The following is a 22,665-nucleotide window of genomic DNA, read 5'->3' on the forward strand; positions in this document are numbered from 1 at the left end:
TTCAGTGGAGGCTGTGTCCTTTCTAGTGTGAGCTCTCTGCCTCTCAGAGCACAAATTCAGGCCCTTGTCATGGTGGCACTCGGTTTAAGTGACTTTGGTACTGAATCCTCAACTCATTTCTCTTACTTAAAAATCATGCTATGTCTTCTTCTAAGAGAGGATGTTAAGGCCAAGATGAAATAAAAATCGTACTTCAGCATTTAAAAATGTTATACTAAGGAAGAAAGATTCTAGTTTTATAAACCAAGACAAATACTGATTTAAAAAAAAGTCTTCAGAATTGTTTAAAACAATTAAAATTGCATCTTTTAAAAACAGTATTGTGGGGGGTGGAGAGATGGCTCAGCAGTTAAGAGCACTGGCTGCTCTTCCAAAAGACCCAGGTTCAATTCCCAGCACTCACATGGTAGTTCACAGCTGTCTGTAACTCCAGTTTCAGGGTATCTAACACCTTCACACCAATGCACATAAGATAAAGTTAAATAATTAAAAAATAATATTGTAATGAGTAATGTAAACATTAGATGCAAGTACACTTTAAAAGAGCAGTGGTTGGCTGTACCATGTGTGTAAATGGAAGCTGTGGGGTGATGTGTGATTTTCTGCTAATTGCTTGCTAACCCGTTAACCTGCCTAAACAGTTAGTTTAACTCAGCATACAAAGCAGGGTTTGCAGCTGTGGGAAGGGAATGGCCACCGCCCTTCCTTTACTTGTTCATTTTTGGTGCAGGGGAAGGAGCTGAGTGGTGCATCCTGTGGGGGACCGAATATCCCTGTTATGGAATATTCTGGGTTCCAGGCCCTGGCCACATAAACTGCGATGGCACCAGGGAGCTCCGAGTCGTCTTTGTATTGTTAATTAACACCAGGTTGTAACTGTTTACCTGGCCTGAGGGTAATATGCTTCTTATTTGCATCTGTATGTGCCTAAGCATCTGAATAAGCCCTCACCTGGGCAGAGATGCTGGTGGTATGGGAGTTAGGACAGAAGGTTAGGAGCGAAGCGGGCAAGCGGAGAGAGAGAACAAAGGAGAAATGGTTGCCTCGTGGGTACTAGCAGGATGGTTAAGGGACACCAGAAAAGATGGCTAATAAAAAAATAGCTCTAGTTCCAAAACATGGAACTGAGAGCTCTCTAAAGATGACAAGATGCCTATGTTTGGTCTTTATCGTCGTTGCTTTCCAAGAAGCTTTCAGGCTCACACACCCCCACTCAGGTAGAACCTCATGGCTGTCGTGGGTTAAAGCTGAGACAAGCCGGGCCACGACAGCATCCTAAGCATGGGCTCTACCACTAATGCCCAGTCCAAATCTACCTTAATGAGAGTAAAGAGTCCATAGCAGAAGAAGCTGATGCAACTTCAGCTGCAATACCCCAGTCTCAACCGCATGAGTACAGTAAGTGTCTATTTCCTTTGCTTCATCCAGCCCTGCCCCAGATCTGCCCCAGCCCTGCCCCAGCCCTGCCCCAGCCCTGTCTCTGACATGTTCTTTCCCAGGTAACAGTGACCAGGTAGGGATGCATCTGATGGTGATCAGATGAATCACAACCAAAGACACTGAATTCTAGAATTGTGATGGGAACCACAGGAAGGCATACTTTCTTGTCTCAGGACCTGCTCCTAAAGGGCAGCTGGCAAAAGGACAGCAGCGCCATGCCTCCCCAGAGAAAACAGGAATCAGATGGGGTCCCTCAAGAGGACTGAGAGGGCAGGAAATGAGGTGTTCTCATTCTCTAAGTTCATACTTCTGCCTGCCTAAGCCTGGCTGCTGTGTCAGTCAACAGATGCTTCCTTTTGCTTAAGCCACTCTGGGTGGGGCTTCCTGTCACTCGGGCTCATGGGGGTCCAAAGTGAAGTTCTGGGATCTGCCTGCACTTGGAATTTATGGAGCAGCTTGAAGCCAGGCCCTGCTCACTTCTGTGGGTGACCAGGCCCTGATGGGCTCAGCCTCCAGCAAGCTCTCTGCTATTATAAGACATGCACTGTAGAGTCCTGTAATATGTGGGTTTCTTTCTGACTTTCCACCAATGTGTCTAGAATAAAACCCAGGGGACCACTACTTCCCTGTGGGCCCAACACTACCCCTGGTGTGGCCACAGGTGGGCTTCTATTCCCAGGGTGTGCCACACTCACTCCCTCTCTCCCCACCCAGTTCAGCCTCTTCCAGCTGGTTCTCCTGACTCAGAGATCTTTGCTTAGTATCCCTGCCTCCTGTCTTAACTGGAGTAGCCCCAGCTCACCACAAAGTCAGTGACATTGCCTTCACTGTCTGAAACAACCTTGTTTATCTTCTTGCTCATTGCACATCTCTTTCTTTAGAACAGAAGGAACTTTCTCTCTCTCTCTCTCTCTCTCTCTCTCTCTCTCTCTCTCTCTCTCTCTCTCTCTCTCTCTCTGTACACAGGATCTGTCCAGTGGCACAAACAGAATGGCTATAAAATGCCTCAGGTTGATAAGCAGTGTGAGGAGTTGAGGTCCACAGTAGCATCAGGACAGCAGGCAAAGAGTCCTTAAAGGTGACTGTACAGGGAACAGAAGGCCCCAGAATGGAGCTACACTATGAGCTAAGGTAGATTGAGGGCAGAATCAGTGTTGATGGCCCAGAGCCATGGATGATGGCCGGGCCTTGTGAGCCATGCAGACTTCTCAAATCTTGGGCCCAGGAGTGGCCCAAACACTCTCAGGGAAGGGAGATCTGTGTGTGGAAATATTGTTGAGACTTACCCAATAAATGTGTACTGGGGAGGTGCCTGCTTGGTCCGGCCCATGATGCGAATGTCACAGATGGCAGCTTCAGTTGAATCTCGGGGAATAAATTTAATGCATAGCCTCTTCTTCCTAAAGGCCACCTCCTCTAAGGAAGGAACAACAGAAAGGTGTGAATCTGATAGAGACACCACCTTCTCTCCCCTTTGGGCTGAAGGGATGGGCCACCCTTGTCACCTGGAGGGGCTAAGCTCCACTTCTGCCTTTCTTGAGGCCACCAAGGACAGGCAATGACAACAGGGTACACCAGTCACCCTGCCCTGCATCCAGGGCCTGACCCCAAACATCCTGGCCAAGGAGGAGCTCCCAGAACTGCTGTCATAGAGCATGGCAGGCCATGGACACAGTCTATGGATGGGCACCAGTGACGACCACTGTCACGCTCCTCTTCTTTTCACTTTTTATTATAGAAATCTTCAAGCATATCTGAAGGTACAAGAACTGCAGGGCAGAGCCACCAGTTCCTAGTCAGCACACTGGCTCCAGCTCTTCACACACCTTTAATCTTTCTGTCTGGATATATGGAACAAATCCCCACACTACATCATGTCGTCCAGCCCTACCCTGGGAGAGGTTGAATTCAAGTTTCTCAGTCATTGCACAAAGCCCTGCCCTGCCTTGTCTGGATCTGCATCTAGAGGCTGTGTGCTCTGCAGTGAGTCCCCTTTGCTCTATAACCACCTGCTCCTTGTTGCTCTGTGGCACAGAAAGGCAGGACACAGGACTGCCCCTGTCCAGTAGCATATCAAAGCTGGCTGGCTTTAGTCCAGGTCAGACCTTTCTGAAAGGCAGTGCATGTATGGACTCCCAGGGCCAGTGCTCCGAGTTCCACAGCAAGGGCTTGAGACCCCTGTGCACTGCTCTGGCTGTGGTTTTTTAGGATGCTTGTAGCTAAGAGCCCCTCCTGGGTTCTCGGGTTCAAAGCAGCAATTCTCCCAATTCTGCCATTCCTTCTGCATTGGTCAGCTCAAGTTTTTCTGTCTAAAGCAGAGCTCATCCTCACCGCTTCTTTGACACTCTGAGGTAGGTTTTGAATAGAAGTCAATGCCAGTGTGTGGTTCTTCTCTGTCAATTGTGCAGCTGCACACCATGGGCTGGTGCTCTAGCAATGGATGACAGTGCCCATCGAGGTGGCGGTATAGCTCATCCACGCTTCTGAACTTTTCCCAACTGTCCAAGAGTCTTTCGGCTGGATATGTGGGGTTTTTCATTTTTCAACATTTTAAAAATTAAAATATATCATTTTCCTCTTTTCCTTTCCTTCCTCGAGCCCTCCTACACATCCCCTTTGCTCTCTTAAATTCATGGCCCCAACCTCTTTTTCCTTCATTGTTGTTATGCATATAGTCCTCAATATATAGATATAACTTGTTCAGTCTCTATAATGTTTCCTGTATGTATACGGTTTCAGAGCCCGCCATTTGGTATCAGGTGACAAACTGGACATGCCCGTCTCTGGCGAAACCTATTTCTTCCACACTCAGCACCTAGTTGCCTGGTGTGGGTTTTGTTTGAGACAGGGTCTCATTATGTAGCCTAGATCAGTCTCAAACTTGTAATCTTCCTGCCTTGGCCTCATGAACACTGCCATCAGTAGGATCTGGGCTGGAACCTCAGCTCTGCCACTGCTGGTCCTAGTACCTTGGAAGTCACTTAAACCCTCTGAGCCTCAGTTTTGCCATCTGTAGAAGGGACCTACCTGGTGGAAGTCCACTCCAGAGGAATGTGGGTAGATGCGGTATGGTAACATGATTTCTTGGCCAGTAAGTGCTCAATAAAGAACAGCTAGAAGGGATTGGCAAGCCAGCCCAGTATGCACTAACATCTGGGCTTAGTGGGGGTGTCTTTTTAAAAAGCCAGGCTGAGCCAGGCAGTGGTAGCTGGTGGCACACACCTTTAACCTCAACACTCGGTAGGCAGGGGCAGCCAGATCCCTGAGTTTGAGGTCAGCCTGATCTACAGAGTGAGTTCCAGGACAGTTGGGGCTACACAGAGAAACCCTATCTTGAAACAAACAGGCAAACAAAAAGTCAGGCTGAAATGCCCAAATCCTATGAGTTTTTTTTCCCAGAAATAAAAGCAAAGGGCTACATCCTCAAGCCACATGTCTTCAAGCTGTAGAAATGTCTGTAATCCACACAGCAAACATCCTCCTTGCAGCTGAGATGGCATCCTGGAGGAAGGGTGTGCCATAGCAACCCTGTACCTAACACAGCTAGATACCAAGTTCAAGCCCTGAAGGAGATGCACTAGAGAACTTCCCCAAGGCAAACCAAGGGGCAGATATTCTGCTAGCCTTTGCCACAGCTCGGCTCCATGTCTCCATGTGCAGCCAGCTCAGTCAAGGACGGATCCACTCATTCATTACACATGCTTAAGCAGGCCTCATTTTAAGTAAACATATTATACATAGTCAATAGAAATGTGTTCAGTCATGCTAATGAACACAGGGAGAATACACAGCACTTTACTAAAACAAACAGTCTTCCAGTGTTTAAGTGCTGTACGGGCTGCAACAGGCCACATTTTAAATTAATTATAGGATTCTCATCTTTTTGGCTGACTCCATGAAAAAAAAAGGCTTTAAGTACTCTCAGGAGATTCTGGGCTGACCATGAGGCTCTTGGTCCCCTGGGAAGTTGTTGAGAAATGGTTCCCTGACCAGAAGTGTGCTTTTAGACAACCGATGGACAGCACCTGATGCAAACATGGGGGCTTCCCAATCAGAACACTGGGCCCCCCAGCAGTCACAGCACAGGCCCACAACAGGGCCTCCTCACTGAATGACCTCAACAAACAAGAAATGCTGAATGGGAAATCCCTTGTGGCTACACCCTATATCCATACAAAAGATATTATACATCAATCAGCTGTCAAAAATGAACATCAAGGAAATACTTAAAACTTTGAAAACAGAGCAGGAGTAAATACAAATCAACAAGGCCTTTTTAATTTGTAAGCAGAGAATTCACCTAAGAAGAGGCAAAGTTAGCAAGCAAACATTTACCAAAGCACTCAAGCTTGCTAATAAGGAGCAAACTACAAATTAAATACAATTTAAATAGTAAAGCAAAATAAGTGGCAGAACACCTACACTGGAGGTCTGAGGAAATGAAGCCGTTGTTGCTACCAGACAGTGAGATAGCTTCACGGAGGTCATGCAGCTGTCAAGGCCAGCTTGAAAGGACTAGTATGCTCCAGCAACCATATGAGGCAGAAAGTGCCCTCCTTGCCTGACAATTGGGTAAACTGAGTCAGGAGTCTGAGAGGACCTGCTTGGGGTTCACAGCTCAAGCAGCAGGGCCAGACTGGACATGAGCACAGAGAGACATGAGCTAAGGGTTGGTCCAACAGAGGACTCAGAGGTAGGAGAGCTCTCCCTTCAGTGTGCTGCTTGGGTTTGGATTCAGGGCCTCGTGTCTGTGCAGCAAGCACTTATCCACAGGGTCATTTCCCCAGCCTGGTATGACTATGTGGAGGAGCTGCCAGAAATAGGAGGAGCTATGCAGAAAGCACCAGCTGGTGTGGGGAGACAAGGACAGCTGGGGTGACAAACGGACCACAATGGAGGTGCGCAATACGAATAGCCTAAGAAGCACTGGATTGTGAGAATTATGGTGTGGAATTGTATGGTATTGGAACTGTATCTTAAACCATCGTAAAACAAATCCCCTGTAATTAGAAAATCTGTATGTGCGTGTGTGTACATGTGCACACATGTGTATGATGTGTGTGTGTGCATGTGTATGTATGTGTGTATGCATGTCTGTGTGCATGAATGTGCGTTTGTATGTGTGTGTGCATATACACATGATTATATGCATGCACACATGCATATTGTGTGCATGTATCTATATGTGAGAGCACATAGTGTCCATGTGCATTTATGCACATGTGTGTATGCACACATGTGTGCATGCATATGCATGTGTATGTGTATATGTGTGTCTGTGTGTGCATACATCTGTGTTTGTATGTGTATGTGTTCTTGCTCTTGGCTAAGATGGAGTCACTATGCCTTGTTTTTCTTATATGCAAAACAGGCCTGACACCCATCTCTACAGAGGTCTCCTAAAGACAAAATGATACCATGAGGGTGAAGCATTTATCATGGGGGCCTTACATGAAACATAGTAAATATCAGTGTCCTATTTCATTCTGTTGCTGCGATAAAACACCCTGACCAAAGGGAAGCAGTGCAAGAATTGGCTTAATTGGTTTACAGTTCCAGGCTAGAGTCTATCATTAAGGGGAAGCCAAGACAGGAACTCAAGCAGCTAGTCATGGCACATCCAGTCAAGAGCAGAGAGAAACAAGCTTCCTCCAAGTTTACACTCAGCCAGCCCCCTCAACCCTCACACAGCCCAGAACCTCCTGCCCAGGGAAGGGTGCCACCATAATGGGCTGGTCAGTTAACAAGCGTGACAACTCCCCTGCAAGCACGCCCAGAGGTCAATCTGATCCAGTGACCCCTCAGCTGAGGCTCCCTTCTATGGTGATTCAGGGCTGTGTCAAAGTGGCAGTTAAAACCAACCAGCACCATGACACATCACAGCACACAAATGAAAGCAGTCAGCGAGGGATCCACTGCTTTGCTGAAATAAGTTCCATTGGGGGTGGCTGTGGAGATGTGGAAGCTGTTCAGTTTGAAATGCAAACAAGAAAATGGCAAGCAAGTAATGGTTCAAAAATGTTCCCACCATGAAAAATTAAAAAAAAAAACAATTAAAAACAAAACAAAAATTAAAAAGAAAGAAAGGAACATAGAATTTCATAAAGGAGTTTCACAGATAAAAGGGATCTCTGTTCTCTTATTCACTGCCTCACTGTTGTGGAGTGGCTCATAAATAATTATAAATACAGCAAATTAATGTACACCCAAACAAAGAAGTTCAAATACCCTACTATACCAGCCCGGCTATTGCAACCAGCACCCCAGGACCTTAGCCCCTAGCTCTCCAGAATCCTAGCCCTAGCCCCCCAGGACCCTGGCCCTAGCACCCCAGGACCTTAGCCCCTAGCTCTCCAGAATCCTAGCCCTAGCCCCCCAGGACCCTGGCCCTAGCACTCCAGGACCTTAGCCATAGGTCTCCAGAATCCCAGCCCTAGCTCTCCAGGACCCTGACCCTAGCTCTCCAGGACCCTGGCCCTAGCCCTTCAGAATCCTGGCTCTAGCCCCCCAGGACCCCGGCCCTAGCCCTCCAGGACCCTGGTCCTGGGTCCTAGCCACCCAGGATCCTGGCCCTAGCCCCCCAGGACCCCGGCCATAGCCCTCCAGGACCCCAGCCCTAGCCACCCAGGACCCTGGCCATAGCCCCCAAGGACCCCAGCCTCTAGCGCCACAGGATTCTGAGGCAGCTTCTCCATTTCCACAGTTCTCTGCTGCTCCCCACAGTGCACTGCTGCTCAGTGGTTGGAACATCTGGTCTAATTCATACCTGGTTTTTATTTAAGTTTTTGTTGGTGTTGTTTTGTAATAGACAGGGTCTCATGTAGCCCAGGCTGGCCTTACATTTGCTATGTAGTGAAGCATGACCTTGAATCCTGATCTTCCTGCCCACATCTCCCAAGTGTTGGGACTATGAGTTTGAGTCACCATACTTGGCTCCAATTTGATCTTGCATGTCTAACTTGCAGTCTTTCTGGTTCATGTGTCTTGCTTGCTCTGTGAGTCCCAAACAAGGCACAGCGCTGTTTCTTGCAGCCTCCAGGCATCTTTTGATCTCTGCTCTTCCCCCCTTTTGCTTTGGGGTCTTATGACAAGCTTGGCTTCAGCAACAGGTGAGGGCAGACCAAAACCCATCTATCCCTAGACTCATTGGCTGTTCTCGAGTGATTCCAAGCAGCAGGGGTACCATTCTAAGAAAAGTGACTGCTCACTTGCAGGCAGGGCCCCACATACTCTGGATACACAGAGAACCCAGGTGGATGTTGCAAGTGGCAGGCTTTCCTCACCATCAAGAGGAAGTCCCATCAAATGTTTGCAGATTAAAAACACACAGAAAGTATGTAAAAGTCCACCTGTCCCGAGGCATGCATGCTAAGAGCTGACTCACGTGTGTCCACCGTCTCCTGGATAGGGATGAAGCCCACAGGCAATGTGTCCTTGACATCGATGAGCTTCATGTCCACCAGCACATTCCCCAAGTGACTCTTGGGAAGAAGAAAAGACACACAGACTATTAATTGGAACTGCTCAGTTATCTTGCAGTCCTAGCTTCAGGATATGTATTCAATACAGTGCCCGCTCTGTAGCTTCACCACCGTAGGTTAATAAAGACACCTAATGTTCCCCAGCATTTCCCAGGGAGCACAGTGCACCTCAGGAGGGAGGTTCATTTGTGAAACCTCAAGGCCATTCATTTAGATGTGGTCTTGATGAGCTGGATGAACCACCAGCAGTAGATAGAACCCAGCAGAGGGCAGGGGGGCATGTGGCCTGGCCCCATCACCTCTCAGGGTCAGCAGGTTTTAAATTGAGAAGGTCCTGGGATGCTTGCAGAAGAGGAGTTGCATCTGAACTGAATGGGGAGTGGTGATTGGCTGCAGATAGTTTTCAGTTACAAGATGCATTTTACAAAATCCCAAGAATCATAAACTAACAGAATGGCAGCCCGGCCACCTCCATATCCCACACCTTCTGAAATGACTCGCTGGGGCCTCCTAAGAGCTCCTATCAGTGGTGGCAGAGGGGTCCACAGTGCACAGTTTCTGTAAAGACATCTTTTGAAGATGGGGGGTGGCGCACCATTCTATAATTGCAAGAGAGAATTCTTTGCAAACATGCCAGCACTTGCAGCTTTCACTTCACGCTAGAAACGGCTCTCAAGAAATCTTTCTAGGCAGGCCTGCTGTGGAGATTACATTCACATTTCAGAGTCATCTCAGCCTCGTCAGAGCCAGTTAAGGCAAGAAAAATAGGCTCCTAGTCCAAATCCCTCCTGGTAGGATTACAGTGACGTGCTCTGTGTGCCCACTCTACAGAAACACTGTCCTCCAAAGCCCAGCTTGAATGCATGCTCAATTTGCCTGTCCTCAGTACTGGAAACATCTATGGGGTCAGCCCAGGCTGTCCTCACAGGGACCTCTCAGGCTGGTATTCCCCTGTTGCTTGGTGAAGGGACCCACCTTCATCTCTGAGCTTGGGGAACACAGACTCCACCTCCATCCTGAGAGCACAGGAAATCCTGCAATCCATACAGGGAACATTTGCTTTCTTAACTAAGCCAGGCATTCTCCTTGAGTTACTTTTAACTTCCTATCAATTTATAATTGGACTCTGCGGTGGTTTGAATAAGATTGGTCCCCATAGGCTCATAGATTTGAATGCTTAATCATCAGGGAGTGGAATTACTTGAAAAGGATTAGGAGGTGTGGCTTTGGTGGAGAAAAGCCACTGGGGGTGGCCTTTGAGGTTTCAAAAGCCCATGCCAGGCCTAGTGTAGTTCTCTTAGCTAGCAGGCCAGGATGTAGTTCTCAGCAACTGCTCCAGCACCATTTCTTCCTGTGTGCCACCATGCTCCCTGCCATGATGATAATGGACTGTAGACAAGCCCCCAGCTAAATGCCATCTTTTATGAGTTGACTTGATCACAGTGCCTCTTCACAGCAACAGAACAGTGACTAAGACAGACTCTTCGAGGTATCCATCTACCTACCGTCTTCAAGGATGTCATTACAGAAACTGCACTGAGGACCCTTCTGCCACTGCTAAATAGGAACCAAAATGACCTCTGTTCTAATTGCTCAGTCAAGCTGGCATAGTTCTTGGCACACAGTATGGACTCAATAATTATTGGCTAAATAATGTTTGGTTGTTTTGGAATATTTCTTTAACTATGCAAAAATGTGTTGCATTTGTTTATGTTGCAGAATATTTGTTTAACTACATAAAGATGTGTTGCATTTGCTTAATTATGTAAAGATGTGTTGCTGTTTTACCTTGCCTTCCTAAGGCACCTGATTGGTTTCATAAAAAGCTGAATGGCTGATAGTGAGGGAGGAGGAATAGGTGGGACTCCTGGGCACAGAGAGTAAGTAGCAGGAGGAATTTAGGCTCTGGAAGAAAGAAAAAGAGATGCCAAGGAGATGAGAGGCCAGACAGACAGACTCAGAGGAAGCAGTAAAGTAGGAGGCATAGAATGAAAGAAAGTTAGAAAGCCGCAAGGTAAAACTTAGATGGATAAAGAAGTTAAATGAAGTGAAAGGAGCTAGTGGGGCAAGCCTAAGCTAAGGCTGAGCACTCATACTTAGTAAGCCTCAGCGTCTTGGAGAGCTGGTTGGTGGCCCAAAGAAAATCCCAACTACATTTGGTGGTACACTTTTGAACAGGGTGGATACTGGTGATCAGAAACCATACCAGACTTTCTTGGATGGCAAATCGAAATGGTCACCCAAATTCTAAAAGTTTATTATTGGTTATTATGGTGCATAAGTAAAACACAAGCCTCAGCTGAAATTCAAAAGTCAGAGTGGCCCATCAGACACCTGCCTTTTCTCTCACATCCCTGTGCTTGCCAGCAGTTCTGAGTTATCACACACAGCTCGGGGCCGAGGATCAGGAGGACAGTATGCACTGAGGCGCAGCATGTGGGGAGCAGGCCCTCCCTAACGTGGAACAGACTTCTGACTACCCAGGAAGGCTGGGTTCAACCAAGAACCTTGGAAGTCCCAGCTGCCTTTGGAGCAGCCCAATCTAATCCACTGTTTTTCTGCCACGTCATCACTGCTTTCTGCACTGAGAAACTAACAACTCTACATGTTCTGCTGCCCCATAGATGGATGGGCAACCATCAGCATTGCGCTTGAACATCTTCAGCGTGACAAGCAGGACTCTAGAGAAGTCAGCTGCAAACCACTTAGCAACCTCACTCTCCTCACTCTTGAGAAAACGCCCTAATCATAAAATCAGAGCAGTGGTGGTATGGCCATTAAAACAAGCATATGGAAACCCCTCCATACATACAAAATGGGGGACTACTCCGTTGAAGCTTCCAGCAATCCGAGTGTGGCTCTCTTGCATGGGGCTGCCCCTATGCGGGTTATTTTTTTCTTTTCTTTCTTTTTTTTATATCACAGGCCCACACACCATTAATTTTGCTGGTTCCTCCCCCTCCCCCACTTGTGCTCTCTTTCATTTCCTCCTCATAAATATGAAGAACGTATTCCCAATCCTTGTTGAGCAAATGATTCATACCAGAAGCCCGATATACACTGACTCAGGGTATTTATATTGTCTCTGGTAGCCAGTAGTTGCCAGTATACTGTAATTATTTTTGACAACTTTGCATTTAAGGTAGCCACAGATAACCAACTTAATATTCAAATGTTCATAAATCCTTCTGTTTAACATCCTCCCTACCTAATCTATGTACATTATTATTACAGGTAATGCAGAAAGTACAGGCCATGAAAAGTGCAATTAATCTCACTCCTTCCCCAGGAAGCAATGTCACTCTACAGCCAGGTTTCTATATTAATGGCCTGATTGGGGGAAAAGAATTTAGGATTCAAAGGAAGCTCCCCAAACTCCTATGCTTGGAGTCTCAAGTCACCTAATTAAGACTTGGCCTGCTCTGGAGATCCCACACCCTCCCATATGGTTGTAAAATGGTACTCTGCCAAGCCTGTGTTCTGACAGTAGGTCAGGACAGACAGGCAGCCACCACTGGTTATTATGTGCCTAGTTCCTGCCTCACTTGAGGATTGGCAAGTGAGCCTTGCCGTTGCCCAAAATTTGATCCCGAAACAAATTCTATGCCCCAGTTTGATCACTTGGATGTCCTAAAAGACACATTGATTCCTTTCCTTGGTACTGAGGATGGAATTGCTAAGTGAGCTTCCCAGCACTGAAAACATTCATTCTCTTTCAATAAAAAAGGTGTACAGGACAGGGGCTTCTATGGCTGCCCTCCTGGCAGTCTCACACCCTTATCACTCCCAGTACCCAGCTACTACTGATGGACAGCAACATGTTTTTTGGAAGTGCCAGGGACTGAACCCAGGGCCCCATGCATGCCAAGCAAGTGCTCTACCACCATCCTTAAGCCCAAGAATTGTGTTTTCTATAATCCATTTCAAACTAATGACCCAGTGTTCTCTCTGAGTCAGAATGGACTTGTTGCTGTCCTCACTTCCAGGACTTCAAGAACTCTTCTGCCTAGAAGATCAATACCTCATGGATTTCAGGAGGAAATGTAGCAAGCCCCAGTGTAAGTGACCCAAGGGACTATGGCTATACTCTGAGCACAGGGCTGGGGTGATTTGAGTGAGAAACGTCCCACATAGTATTGGGGATGTGAACATTTGGTCCCTAGTTTGTGGGACTGATAGGGAAGGTTTCAGAGGTGCGGCCTTGCTAGAGGAAGCATGTTACTGGGGTGGACTTGGAGAGTGGAAAAGTTCACACCACTTTCAGTTCTCCCTCTGCTTCACGCTTACAATTGAGGATGTGAGCTCTCAGGTTCCTGCTCTTACACTACACCTTCTATTGTGGCCACACCTTACACTTGCAGACATGCCTCCCTGTCTTGATGGGTTTTTATCCCTCTAGAACTATAAGCCAAAATACACCCCTCCTTCTGTAAGTTGCCTTCATCATTGGTGTTTTATCACAGCAACAGAAAAGTAACTTAGACAAGGTACTTGACTAAGTCTTTGGAACTTCCTCCTGAGAGTCTAGCAGCAGTGAACCCATGGCAGTTCACAAGGAGCAGTAGTCAGCTGACAGAACAGAGGCAATAGGAATAAAAAGCAGAAATAGTTTTCAAAAGGCATTTGGGCAGACTCTAGGGACAAGGGGCCTGAGGAGGGAACATGAAGGTGCAGGTGCAGGAGGGTGCAGGTGCAGGAGGGTGCAGGTGCAGGAGGGTGCAGGTGCAGGAGGGTGCAGGTGTAGGAGGGTGCAGGTGCAGGAGGAAAGGATAGTTGATGTGTCTTCTGATAACCTTATAAGCCTCATCTGGTGTGCTGATGCCACCTCAGCCTGGCTCTGTTTAGTCTCAGGCTACAGTGAGAGCAAAGGGTCTGTGGAGACACACCACAAGCACTGTGCAGGTGCCTGTGCTGGCTCAGCTGCTACCATCCTGGTACTGAATATGCACTCAAAGGCATGGTAGTGAAAAGATTCTTCATTTCACTCAAACTCTATACTTTACAAGCAGCAAGTGCATTGCTCTTTTAATTAGAGGGGGACTTAAGGGGATGACTTCACCTCTCATCCTGAACATGTTAAGAACAATATACATAACAAAGAATTATCAATGAGCAACAGGCTGTGTGTGATCACAGTCCACATTCAGACACTGCTGAAGGGGCAAACTTGGAACTGGCAGTGGGACCCCAGGCTGGAGGGTTATGATGAAGGGAAAGGCTAGGACAAAGAGGGAAGCTGTGATAGAGAGGAAGGCTGTGATGGGCAGGGAGGCTGTGATGGACAGGACAGGGAGGCTGTGATGGACAGGACAGGGAGGCTGTGATGGACAGGGAGGCTGTGATGGGCAGGAGGCTGTGATGGACAGGGAGGCTGTGATGGACAGGACAGGGAGGCTGTGATGGACAGGACAGGGAGGCTGTGATGGACAGGGAGACTCTGGTGAAGAAGCCGCCTTCTACCTTTCAATCTTTGGATCGGCATGTTTTATGTTCTGTGGTTTTTTGAAACTACAACCTACATTACCATTATAATTAAATTTATAAATTGGTAAAAAATATTTCAAAAAATAAGTGTCTGAATTAGAAGAAACAAATTATCTCTGCCCCAGAGAGGGGCAGTGACTTCACTACCATTGTGGGAATAAAAGTGGGAGATCATCTGGTGAGGAAACAAGGTACAGTCTCGGACGGGCCTTACATAAGGAGACTATTGCCCTTTTTTCTTCTAAAATGCCTTGTAGCTATCTTTAAGTTTCCTAGTTCATGGGCTCAAGTATCAAAAACCAGCATAAGAGAATTATACACAGGTGGATACCTCTCTGTAAAACTGATGACATGTCCCATGTCACGCAGAGGCTCTTTAGAAACAAGGCTGTGTCATTTTGGGGACAGGTATGGGGTAGTGGGTGTCATGGACCCTCCACTCAGCTGATCTGCCCTCTGTGAGCTGCTATTCATTCCAACTGCCCTGGAAGAGTCTCTTCCATCCACAATGCCCAGTGAGGTGTCACTCGCAGGAATAGCAGGCAAATGAGAGAGCAATGAGAGAATTTCCTGGTCTCCTTTGGAGACAACATCTTAATGGAATTCACTGTGCACTTGGGGATGTGGTTAATAACGTTGTTAATAAATGAAACATGGTGCTGGCTGCCGATTCCACCCTGTTCACTGAAACCGCAGATAAATTAATACAGCAATGAGCATAAAGCACACACACAAAGAGGAAACCCCAACCAGGAATGTAAATTATTCCTGCCCACTCAGCAAAGGGAACTGCCATCAGACTCACATTTTCTTTGGAAAACGATCTCGTGAAACACAGGTATCTGGTAACCTTGGACTTGAATAAGCCGTCCTTCCAGAGGTCAGCATCCACACCATCTGCTGTCTGTGCAACCTGCAGCACAGAGATGAGAAAGGGTCACAGGTACGATGAGCTGGGACTGAAGGCGGGTGCGGGCAGTTTCCTCTGTACCTGTTCCAATTAGCACTGGCCCCAACTCTCCTGGCATCTCATTAGTGGACCATACTCGGCACAGGAAGAACATTTCCAAAAGGGAAAAAGGGAGGCTGTGAAAAACACAACTTCTAAAAATACTGTCCCTGGGGAAGCCGTTGATTAAAGACACCCTGACAGAAATGGTTCTAATGAGGAAAGAAAAGCTTTTGTTGTAATGGACTGTGAGGGGATTGGGCGGTCAGCACATTAGGCTGTTTGTTGCCACTTACTCAGGGGTGGGCACAGGGCACAGGAGAAAGACCAATGAGGTTGAAATGCACCTGCAAGGGGCACCCCCTGTGGTGGGCATGGTGTGACTTCCTGCCCACAGGGGCCAGAGGAAGCTTCAGTCAGGGGGCTCTGTCCGGCTGGGTCAGGAAATTGGCTCCACACTGCATCTTCTTGGTACAAGCTCCTAAAGTGGAATTCAAGGTCAGAAACTACATCATGATAGGAAAATAAACTAGACTCACTTGGTTCCACTTCTAGCCTCACTAGGAAGCCTCTTCTCAGTTCTCCTTCAGGACACAATCCAGGGCAAAGTGAGCCTTTATTTGCCTCAGTGCGCATGACATCCAGTGGTGAGTCTGGGCACAAGGAATTGTCAAGGGAACTGGAGAGAGGAGCCTGCAACTTCCTATCTCAGCAGAGTAACCTGTGCCATCACAAAGCAGTGTCAGGCAGCGCTTCACACGGGGCACATCTGGAGAGGGCTTCAGGAAGCCTGTTTTCTGACTGAGCCATAGTTGACCTTCTAAGGTATACACAGGGAAATTGGTTCTTGGTCTGAGGAGCTCCTGGCCATCCTGGTAGACGGCTGAAAGTGCTTCTGTTCCCATGAAGCTGTTGGCACTGTTAATCTGCGGCAGCCTCTAACACACTCGGAGTTTGCCACTGCATCCCCAAGCCCACCCCAGCTGCCATCTTGGAAGCAGCCTCAGAGAAGCTGAAGGCTAGCCAACAAGAGAAAACAGCTTATTTCTCAAACCGAACAACTGTCAGTTAGCAAATCTGAGGTAAAGAGAAGAAAGTTCATTATGCTGAGGTGGCAAATCTAACCTGGAAGCTCACGAGGGAGGCTCTGGGAAAGCTAATGGTTAGGTGCTCATCTCAGCTGCTGTCCCTTGAAGTCCCTGATGCACTAGACAGGTGCTTCTCAACCCATTCACAGAAAGCTACAGGTTAACCCGAATTTTTCCCCCAAGTCAAATGAGCTAATGGTCGGTCTGTGGGTGTAGGGAGGAGGACCACAGCCCTTGCAGCAACAGGCAGTGTGCAATTCAGAGGTAGATCTGAATTTAAAACCCAGTGGCTTTAGTAGCCTATTTACTTTGCAGCGCAGTGCAGACATGCTGCCCTCCCCAGGGGTCACAGGGGACACTACAGATGCAACCAGGTCTTTGACACAATGTCACATCATCACTCACAAAGCCTTAACTCGTCCCACGGGTGTTAACTGTGACCTCTGGTACTGAGATTCCTTCACCATCTCTGGCACTGAGTCTGCCCTTTCAAACACAGGTGATGTATTGTATGACTAACATGAATACTCCCCTACCATCTCCCATGACCTGACACAAGGAGGCTGAATGGAAACTTGCTAAAGGAATGGATGAGCGAGGCAACTTTTCAAGCACAGCCAAGTGTGAGAAGCCATGGCCCACACAGCTTCCCTAAGCAATATCGCTGTCAGGACTGAACCACCCCATCAAGCTAAGCAGGAGGCTCACTCGCCCTTCTCTCCACCAGGCACATGCTGCTAACATTGAGGCCTCTGCGCTCGGCATTGTGTCTGTTCCCTGCCTTGACTCCAGCAAGGCTGCTGCTAACCTCAGTACCTCCAGATCTGAAGGAGGCTGACTTGTCCTCAGAGCCCAGGGTTGGAGCCAGCAGGTCCCCCAAGGATCCTGGTTCCCTCACTGGCATCCAGTGTTTGCACTGTCACAAGATTTAACTGCAGAATAAAAACCTGTAAGAAATTTGTGATACTGCCTTAGATGGGAGAACTACAAGAATACTTTTATTTGAAAAAGCTAGAGACCTAGAGAAATCACAGTTATGGTAACAGAACCAGGGGCTCTTCTAGCGGTGTGTGAGCTCATGCCTTGCTAGATGGTATCAACACATTTCCCACCTGGTAACCATGTCCGGGCAGCATGTGCAGTTGATTCCAGCCTTCCCCGTTGCCAGTATCCACTTTCAGGTACCCCTAGTTAGAGCTGCCCAACCCAGGGAAACCCTGAGAGGCAGTGACAGGCACAGCAGGGTGATGTGGACCTCATAGGCCCAGCCCCCCTCTTCCTTCTCCCGCTTGACCTCATGAGTTGCCTTTTGGCAGTCACAGAAGAAAGTGACTGTTAGAGAGCCCAAGCTGTCCTTTGAGCAGTGTCACAGCTACCTGCATCTAGCAGACATATCTTCATAGGAAGGACCAGAGCCAAGTGGGATGCTCTCCTCCTGGCTGGGAACCAGGCAGCAGTCTGCTTACAGTATATTGTTTGCCAGGCACTGATCTAAGCAGGCCACCTGCAGCTTTTCACTGAAGGGTCCTGACAGCCTATTGTCATGGGTACCCACCCACCCTCTACCCCATGCCAGTTTAGAGATGTGAACTTCAGTACAGCAGCACTTACTCCCTGTCATTCAGTGTGCTCAGCTTCTGGGCCAAACCCAGACACCAAGGACTGCTGTCTGGGAAAATGCCTTCAGGACATTGGACAAGCCACAGGCAGGTTCATATCTGGAATGCAGGAAAAGGGCCCAACCAGACAACCAGACAGGGAGAGCCACATTAAAGAGTTCCCAGCTATCACTCTGCTGAAGGGAAGAGCTGGGAGCACCAACAAGCTGTTGAAGTCTACAGAAATGGGGACATCTGGAGGCATGGCAGCTCTGATGACAGAGGTGTGAGACTGCGCTGTGAGGCTGGAGTGTGCTTGCCATTGTGCCATGAGGATGAAGAGGTGGGGTCTTGGAGTGTGCCTGAGCCACATGGGCTCTGCCCTTGGAGAGGGGTTCACGCTGTTATGCATGGATGCTGTGGCGGTGGGATGCTCACCTCAGACCTTTCCTGTGCAGTGACATCTGCCAGAAAGCCTTCATGGGATATGGCCCCTCCTGGGCTTCCCAGCCTCAAGAACCCCGAGCCAAATACCTTCCATTATTTATAAACATCCAGTATGTGATGTTCTGTTACAGAAGTTGAAAACAGACAGGCATAGTAACACAAATTTTCACACCAAACCATTGCCTTATTTGTTTGTTTATTTATTTAAGGCTAAGTCTGAACGGGATGCTGAATGGTTTGAAAGGCTTTCAGAAGCCCAGATAGGTGCATACCAAAGATTACCAGGCCAGGAAACAAGGGAAGGACCAAGCTCACTAAAACCAGGAGTTGTACCTTGGGGAGAGAAGCATGTGGTTCACCTGAGGCCTAGATGCTCCCTTCCCCGTTTCTTTTCGCCACACATGATTTATTCTCTGTAAGTCATCAGTGTAAGTGATTCACGTACCACAGCAGTGCACACAACAACAGTATGAAGAGTAAAACTAGTTTATAGATAAGGAAACTGAGGCAGTCCACAGGATGACATATGCCTATGGGCTATGCCAGGATATGTTATATAGAGGAAAATTAGCTTATCAAGAAGCACATGAGAGAATGTATGCAAAGAGCTCTCGTAGGGCAACAGAAAAGAGCAAACTCTCTGGCAGGCCAAAGGCATCAGCCAGCAATGGTGCAGAACCATGCAAAAGGTGAGCAACTGCTGGGATTGGCTACTGATCTAAAAGAATTCACTCGGGCTTTCTTTTTTTTCTTTTCTTTTCTTTCTTTTTTTGGGGGGCAGGGGGTTGAGACAGGGTTTCTCTGTGTAGCTTTGGAGGTTGTCCTGGTACTCACTCTGTAAACCAGGCTGGCCTCAAACTCACAGAGATCCGCCTGCCTCTGCCTCCTGAGTGCTGGGATTAAAGGCATGTGCCACCAACGCCTGGTTTCACTTGGGCTTTCCTCAGACTGCTAATAACGTTTAAAGCAGGAGCCAGTACACTCAGTGCAAGGATGCCCTGAGAACAGACACACCCATCACTGCTGGGTGACAAGAGGCACAGCCAAGGCTAGGTGAGATGCCTTGGCAGGTAAAGGTACTTCCTCTTAAACCTGATAGCCTGAGTTTGGTTCTTGAGACCTACATAATGTATGGAGAAAAGGAACTCCCACACATGAAAGAAATGAAAGGGATGAAGGAAGGAAGAGGATGGAGGAAGAAGAAATAAGAAAAGAAGGAAGGAAAGAGGGGGTGAAGGAAGGAAAGAAGGAAGGAAGGAAGGAAGGAAGGAAGGAAGGAAGGAAGGAAGGAAGGAAGGAAGGAAGGGATAGCTAGAGCTAGATAAGTTTGGCAGCCTGTACCATTGCAATGAGAACACACAAAGGCCCTTGAGCTAGGAGTTCTGCTTCCAGGCAGACTCTGGGGATGTGGTCAGGTGTTCATTGTTATTTGTTATTTAACGATGTTGTTTTTAGTCTTTTGGCTTTAAGGAGCCCACCACCCCAGCCTTAGCTTGGCTTGCTGTTAGCCAAGAAAGACCTCCTAAAACTTAACAGATGATATCTACCAACAAAAGTTACTGCCGGTCTCCCCAGGACTTAGTCTTTATTTCAAATTTTCTTTCTGAGGCCCCTAAAGATGCCTTCACCCACATTCAACAAAAAATATAAAAAAAGACTATGTCCACATTCCCAAGAGAAAAGGGGGTATGGATGATCTTGGCTATTTTATGGCTGGATATACTATTTTTAAGTAAACAAAAAATACATTGTAACCAACTTTCAAAAACTCTAGAAATGACAGATATCTGAATGTCTAGACAGTCATCCAAAGTTTCTTGTAACATTAGGGCATTGACTTTAGCCTATAGGCCCATGGTAGCTGGCAGACTTTTTAATGAAGCAGGGAATTTGAAAGACTGTCCCCCCTATATTGGCAGTTTATCAGTCACTTTTACTTATGTCTTGTAGAATGTTTGACAGACTCTTTTTTATAGTAGGAATTTTAAAGGACTGTACTGTCTTGTTTTTGGCAAAGCTCAGCAGTCACTTTTTTATGGGTCTGTATGTTCAGTCTGTACAGTACACTGTAAACAGTCAAAAGTGAGAGCAGTTTCTTTGTCCAGTGGTTAACCTTATCACAACAAAAGCAAACTCCGTAAGAATTTTTTTATGTCCATCTTTGAAGTAAATTGATGCTGTCAGGAGCAGATGTGTCTCATTGTCATGGGAATCCCTAAAGTAACAAAGCATTTTAAACATTGTATTTTGTATGTCTTTGAAAGATTTGAAGACCATCTATCTAAAATATATGTGTATATGATCTAGAAAGTATACCTAGCATATCTACAAATTTGCTATAGATGACTAACTACTGATTTGTATTTTTTAATTATCTTAAATAGTTTATAATAATAGCTTTTAATAACTAGAATTTTACCTTACATTTTAAAATGAACTGTCTAGGTACAATACCTTAAACAAGAGCAGAAACATATATACGGTATGTTATAACAAAAACAACCTTAAATTTGTATCAGTATATAAAAATCCTTTAAACAGTGTAGAAACATATATACAGTATGTGGTAACAAAAATTACCTTAAATTTGAGCGTACAAAAGTCCTTTAAACAAGTGCAAAAACATACTATGTAACAAAATTGACTTTGAAATTGTATCCATATACCAAAATCCAAGCCTCGACAAAATATGAGACTAATTGTTGTATTTTATTTTTTAATATTTTTATATTTTCTTAAATATAGCAAACATCCATGACCCATAAAATAGCCAAGACCATCCATACCCCCTTTTCTCTTGGGAATGTGGACATAGTCTTTTTTTATATTTTTTGTTGAATGTGGGTGAAGGCATCTTTAGGGGCCTCAGAAAGAAAATTTGAAATAAAGACTAGGCATCTTTAGGGGCCTCAGAAAGAAAATTTGAAATAAAGACTAAGTCCTGGGGAGACCGGCAGTAACTTTTGTTGGTAGATATCATCTGTTAAGTTTTAGGAGGTCTTTCTTGATCAGACCATATACATATCAACCTGGAATGCTGGAATTAATCCACAGCAAACAAAAGCAAAACTATTTTTCCAAAGCATTTTTTATTTTTATGTGACAAATCCATTTTTTGACTTTTTTAAAGCTAAGGCATTTTTAAAATATCTAGACTGGTTTATTTTTACAGTCCATCTTAATTTTCGGTTTCTTAGCAGTTGTCCTTGTTTTTTAGCAATCAAAAAATTTAAAACGAACACAATATTATACAGGATCTAGACTCTCTGTATGTTTATTTTTCATGGCTTTTTAAAAACATTGCTTTTATTTTTAAACTATTTTCATGACTGTCTATATCTTTTTTTTAAAAAAAAAAAAAAGGTCATGCATTGTAAAACACACTAGAACCTGTTTAGAGGGTTTTTGTTTGTTTGTTTGTTTGTTTGTTTGGGGGGGTGTGTGTGGGGAGTCTGGACTTCTTTTACTGTATATCTTTTATCTTTTACTGAAAGTACCAGTCAACTTTAGACTGTTAAGTTACTACACTTGAGCCCTTCTCACGTAGCTCTATCAACTGGCTCTGCTCACTTCTCAGGTCAGAAAAGCCAAGTACAGAGCTCACAGCCCTGTCGGAGGTTTGTGACCAAGAACTGTATTAAACCTTTCTAACCATGAAAGCCCATACCTGTGTTGTCACAAGGTTTTTAGTCAGCTTGTCATTTTTGTTTTTATTTAGCGCCATTGACTGAACAGCAGCACCGCTTAAAGGAGCCCCTATACTTATTTTAGTTTCTCAGGCTCTAGATGGATATCTGAGCCACACATTGGGTGTCACTATAATGATGTTTTTGTTTTTTACTCTTTTGACTTTTTAGACTTTTGGTTTCTTAAGGGGCCCACCACCCAGCTCCCAAGTAAATCACACATGGGGGTTTATTCTTAGTTATAAGTGCCTGGCTGGCCTTTGCTTGGTTTGTTGCTAGCCAGCTTTCTTAAATTAACCTGACTACCTTTTGTCTCTGGGCTTTTCCTATTCCCTTACTTCTGTAAATCTTACTCTTACTCTATGGATTGCTGTGTGGCTGGATGGTTGGGTGCCTGACCCCTGATGTCTCCTCTCCTTGTTCTCTTGCTGTTTCTCTTTCTCTTTTTTGTTTTTCCTTCCATTTATACACTCTGCCTGCCAGCCCTGCCTA

General features: G+C 46.2%; 1 protein-coding gene across 9 annotated transcripts in view; it reads right to left on the reverse strand.

Moving 5' to 3' along the window:
* LOC113836527 (multivesicular body subunit 12B) overlaps positions 1–22,665 on the reverse strand; it is a 161,364-nt gene that overhangs the window by 96,800 nt on the left and 41,899 nt on the right. For all 9 annotated transcript variants that reach the window (XM_027423736.2, XM_035446830.1, XM_035446829.1 and 6 more), the window contains exons 3-5: positions 15,211–15,318; positions 8,825–8,921; positions 2,727–2,856 (exon numbers count right to left, since the gene is read on the reverse strand). In XM_027423736.2, coding sequence (XP_027279537.1) covers positions 2,727–2,856; positions 8,825–8,921; positions 15,211–15,318 — 335 coding nt within the window. The remainder of the gene's footprint in view (positions 1–2,726; positions 2,857–8,824; positions 8,922–15,210; positions 15,319–22,665) is intronic.

This window comes from Cricetulus griseus, chromosome 6 (genome assembly GCF_003668045.3).
Source record: "Cricetulus griseus strain 17A/GY chromosome 6, alternate assembly CriGri-PICRH-1.0, whole genome shotgun sequence".
Classification (NCBI taxonomy): domain Eukaryota; kingdom Metazoa; phylum Chordata; class Mammalia; order Rodentia; family Cricetidae; genus Cricetulus; species Cricetulus griseus.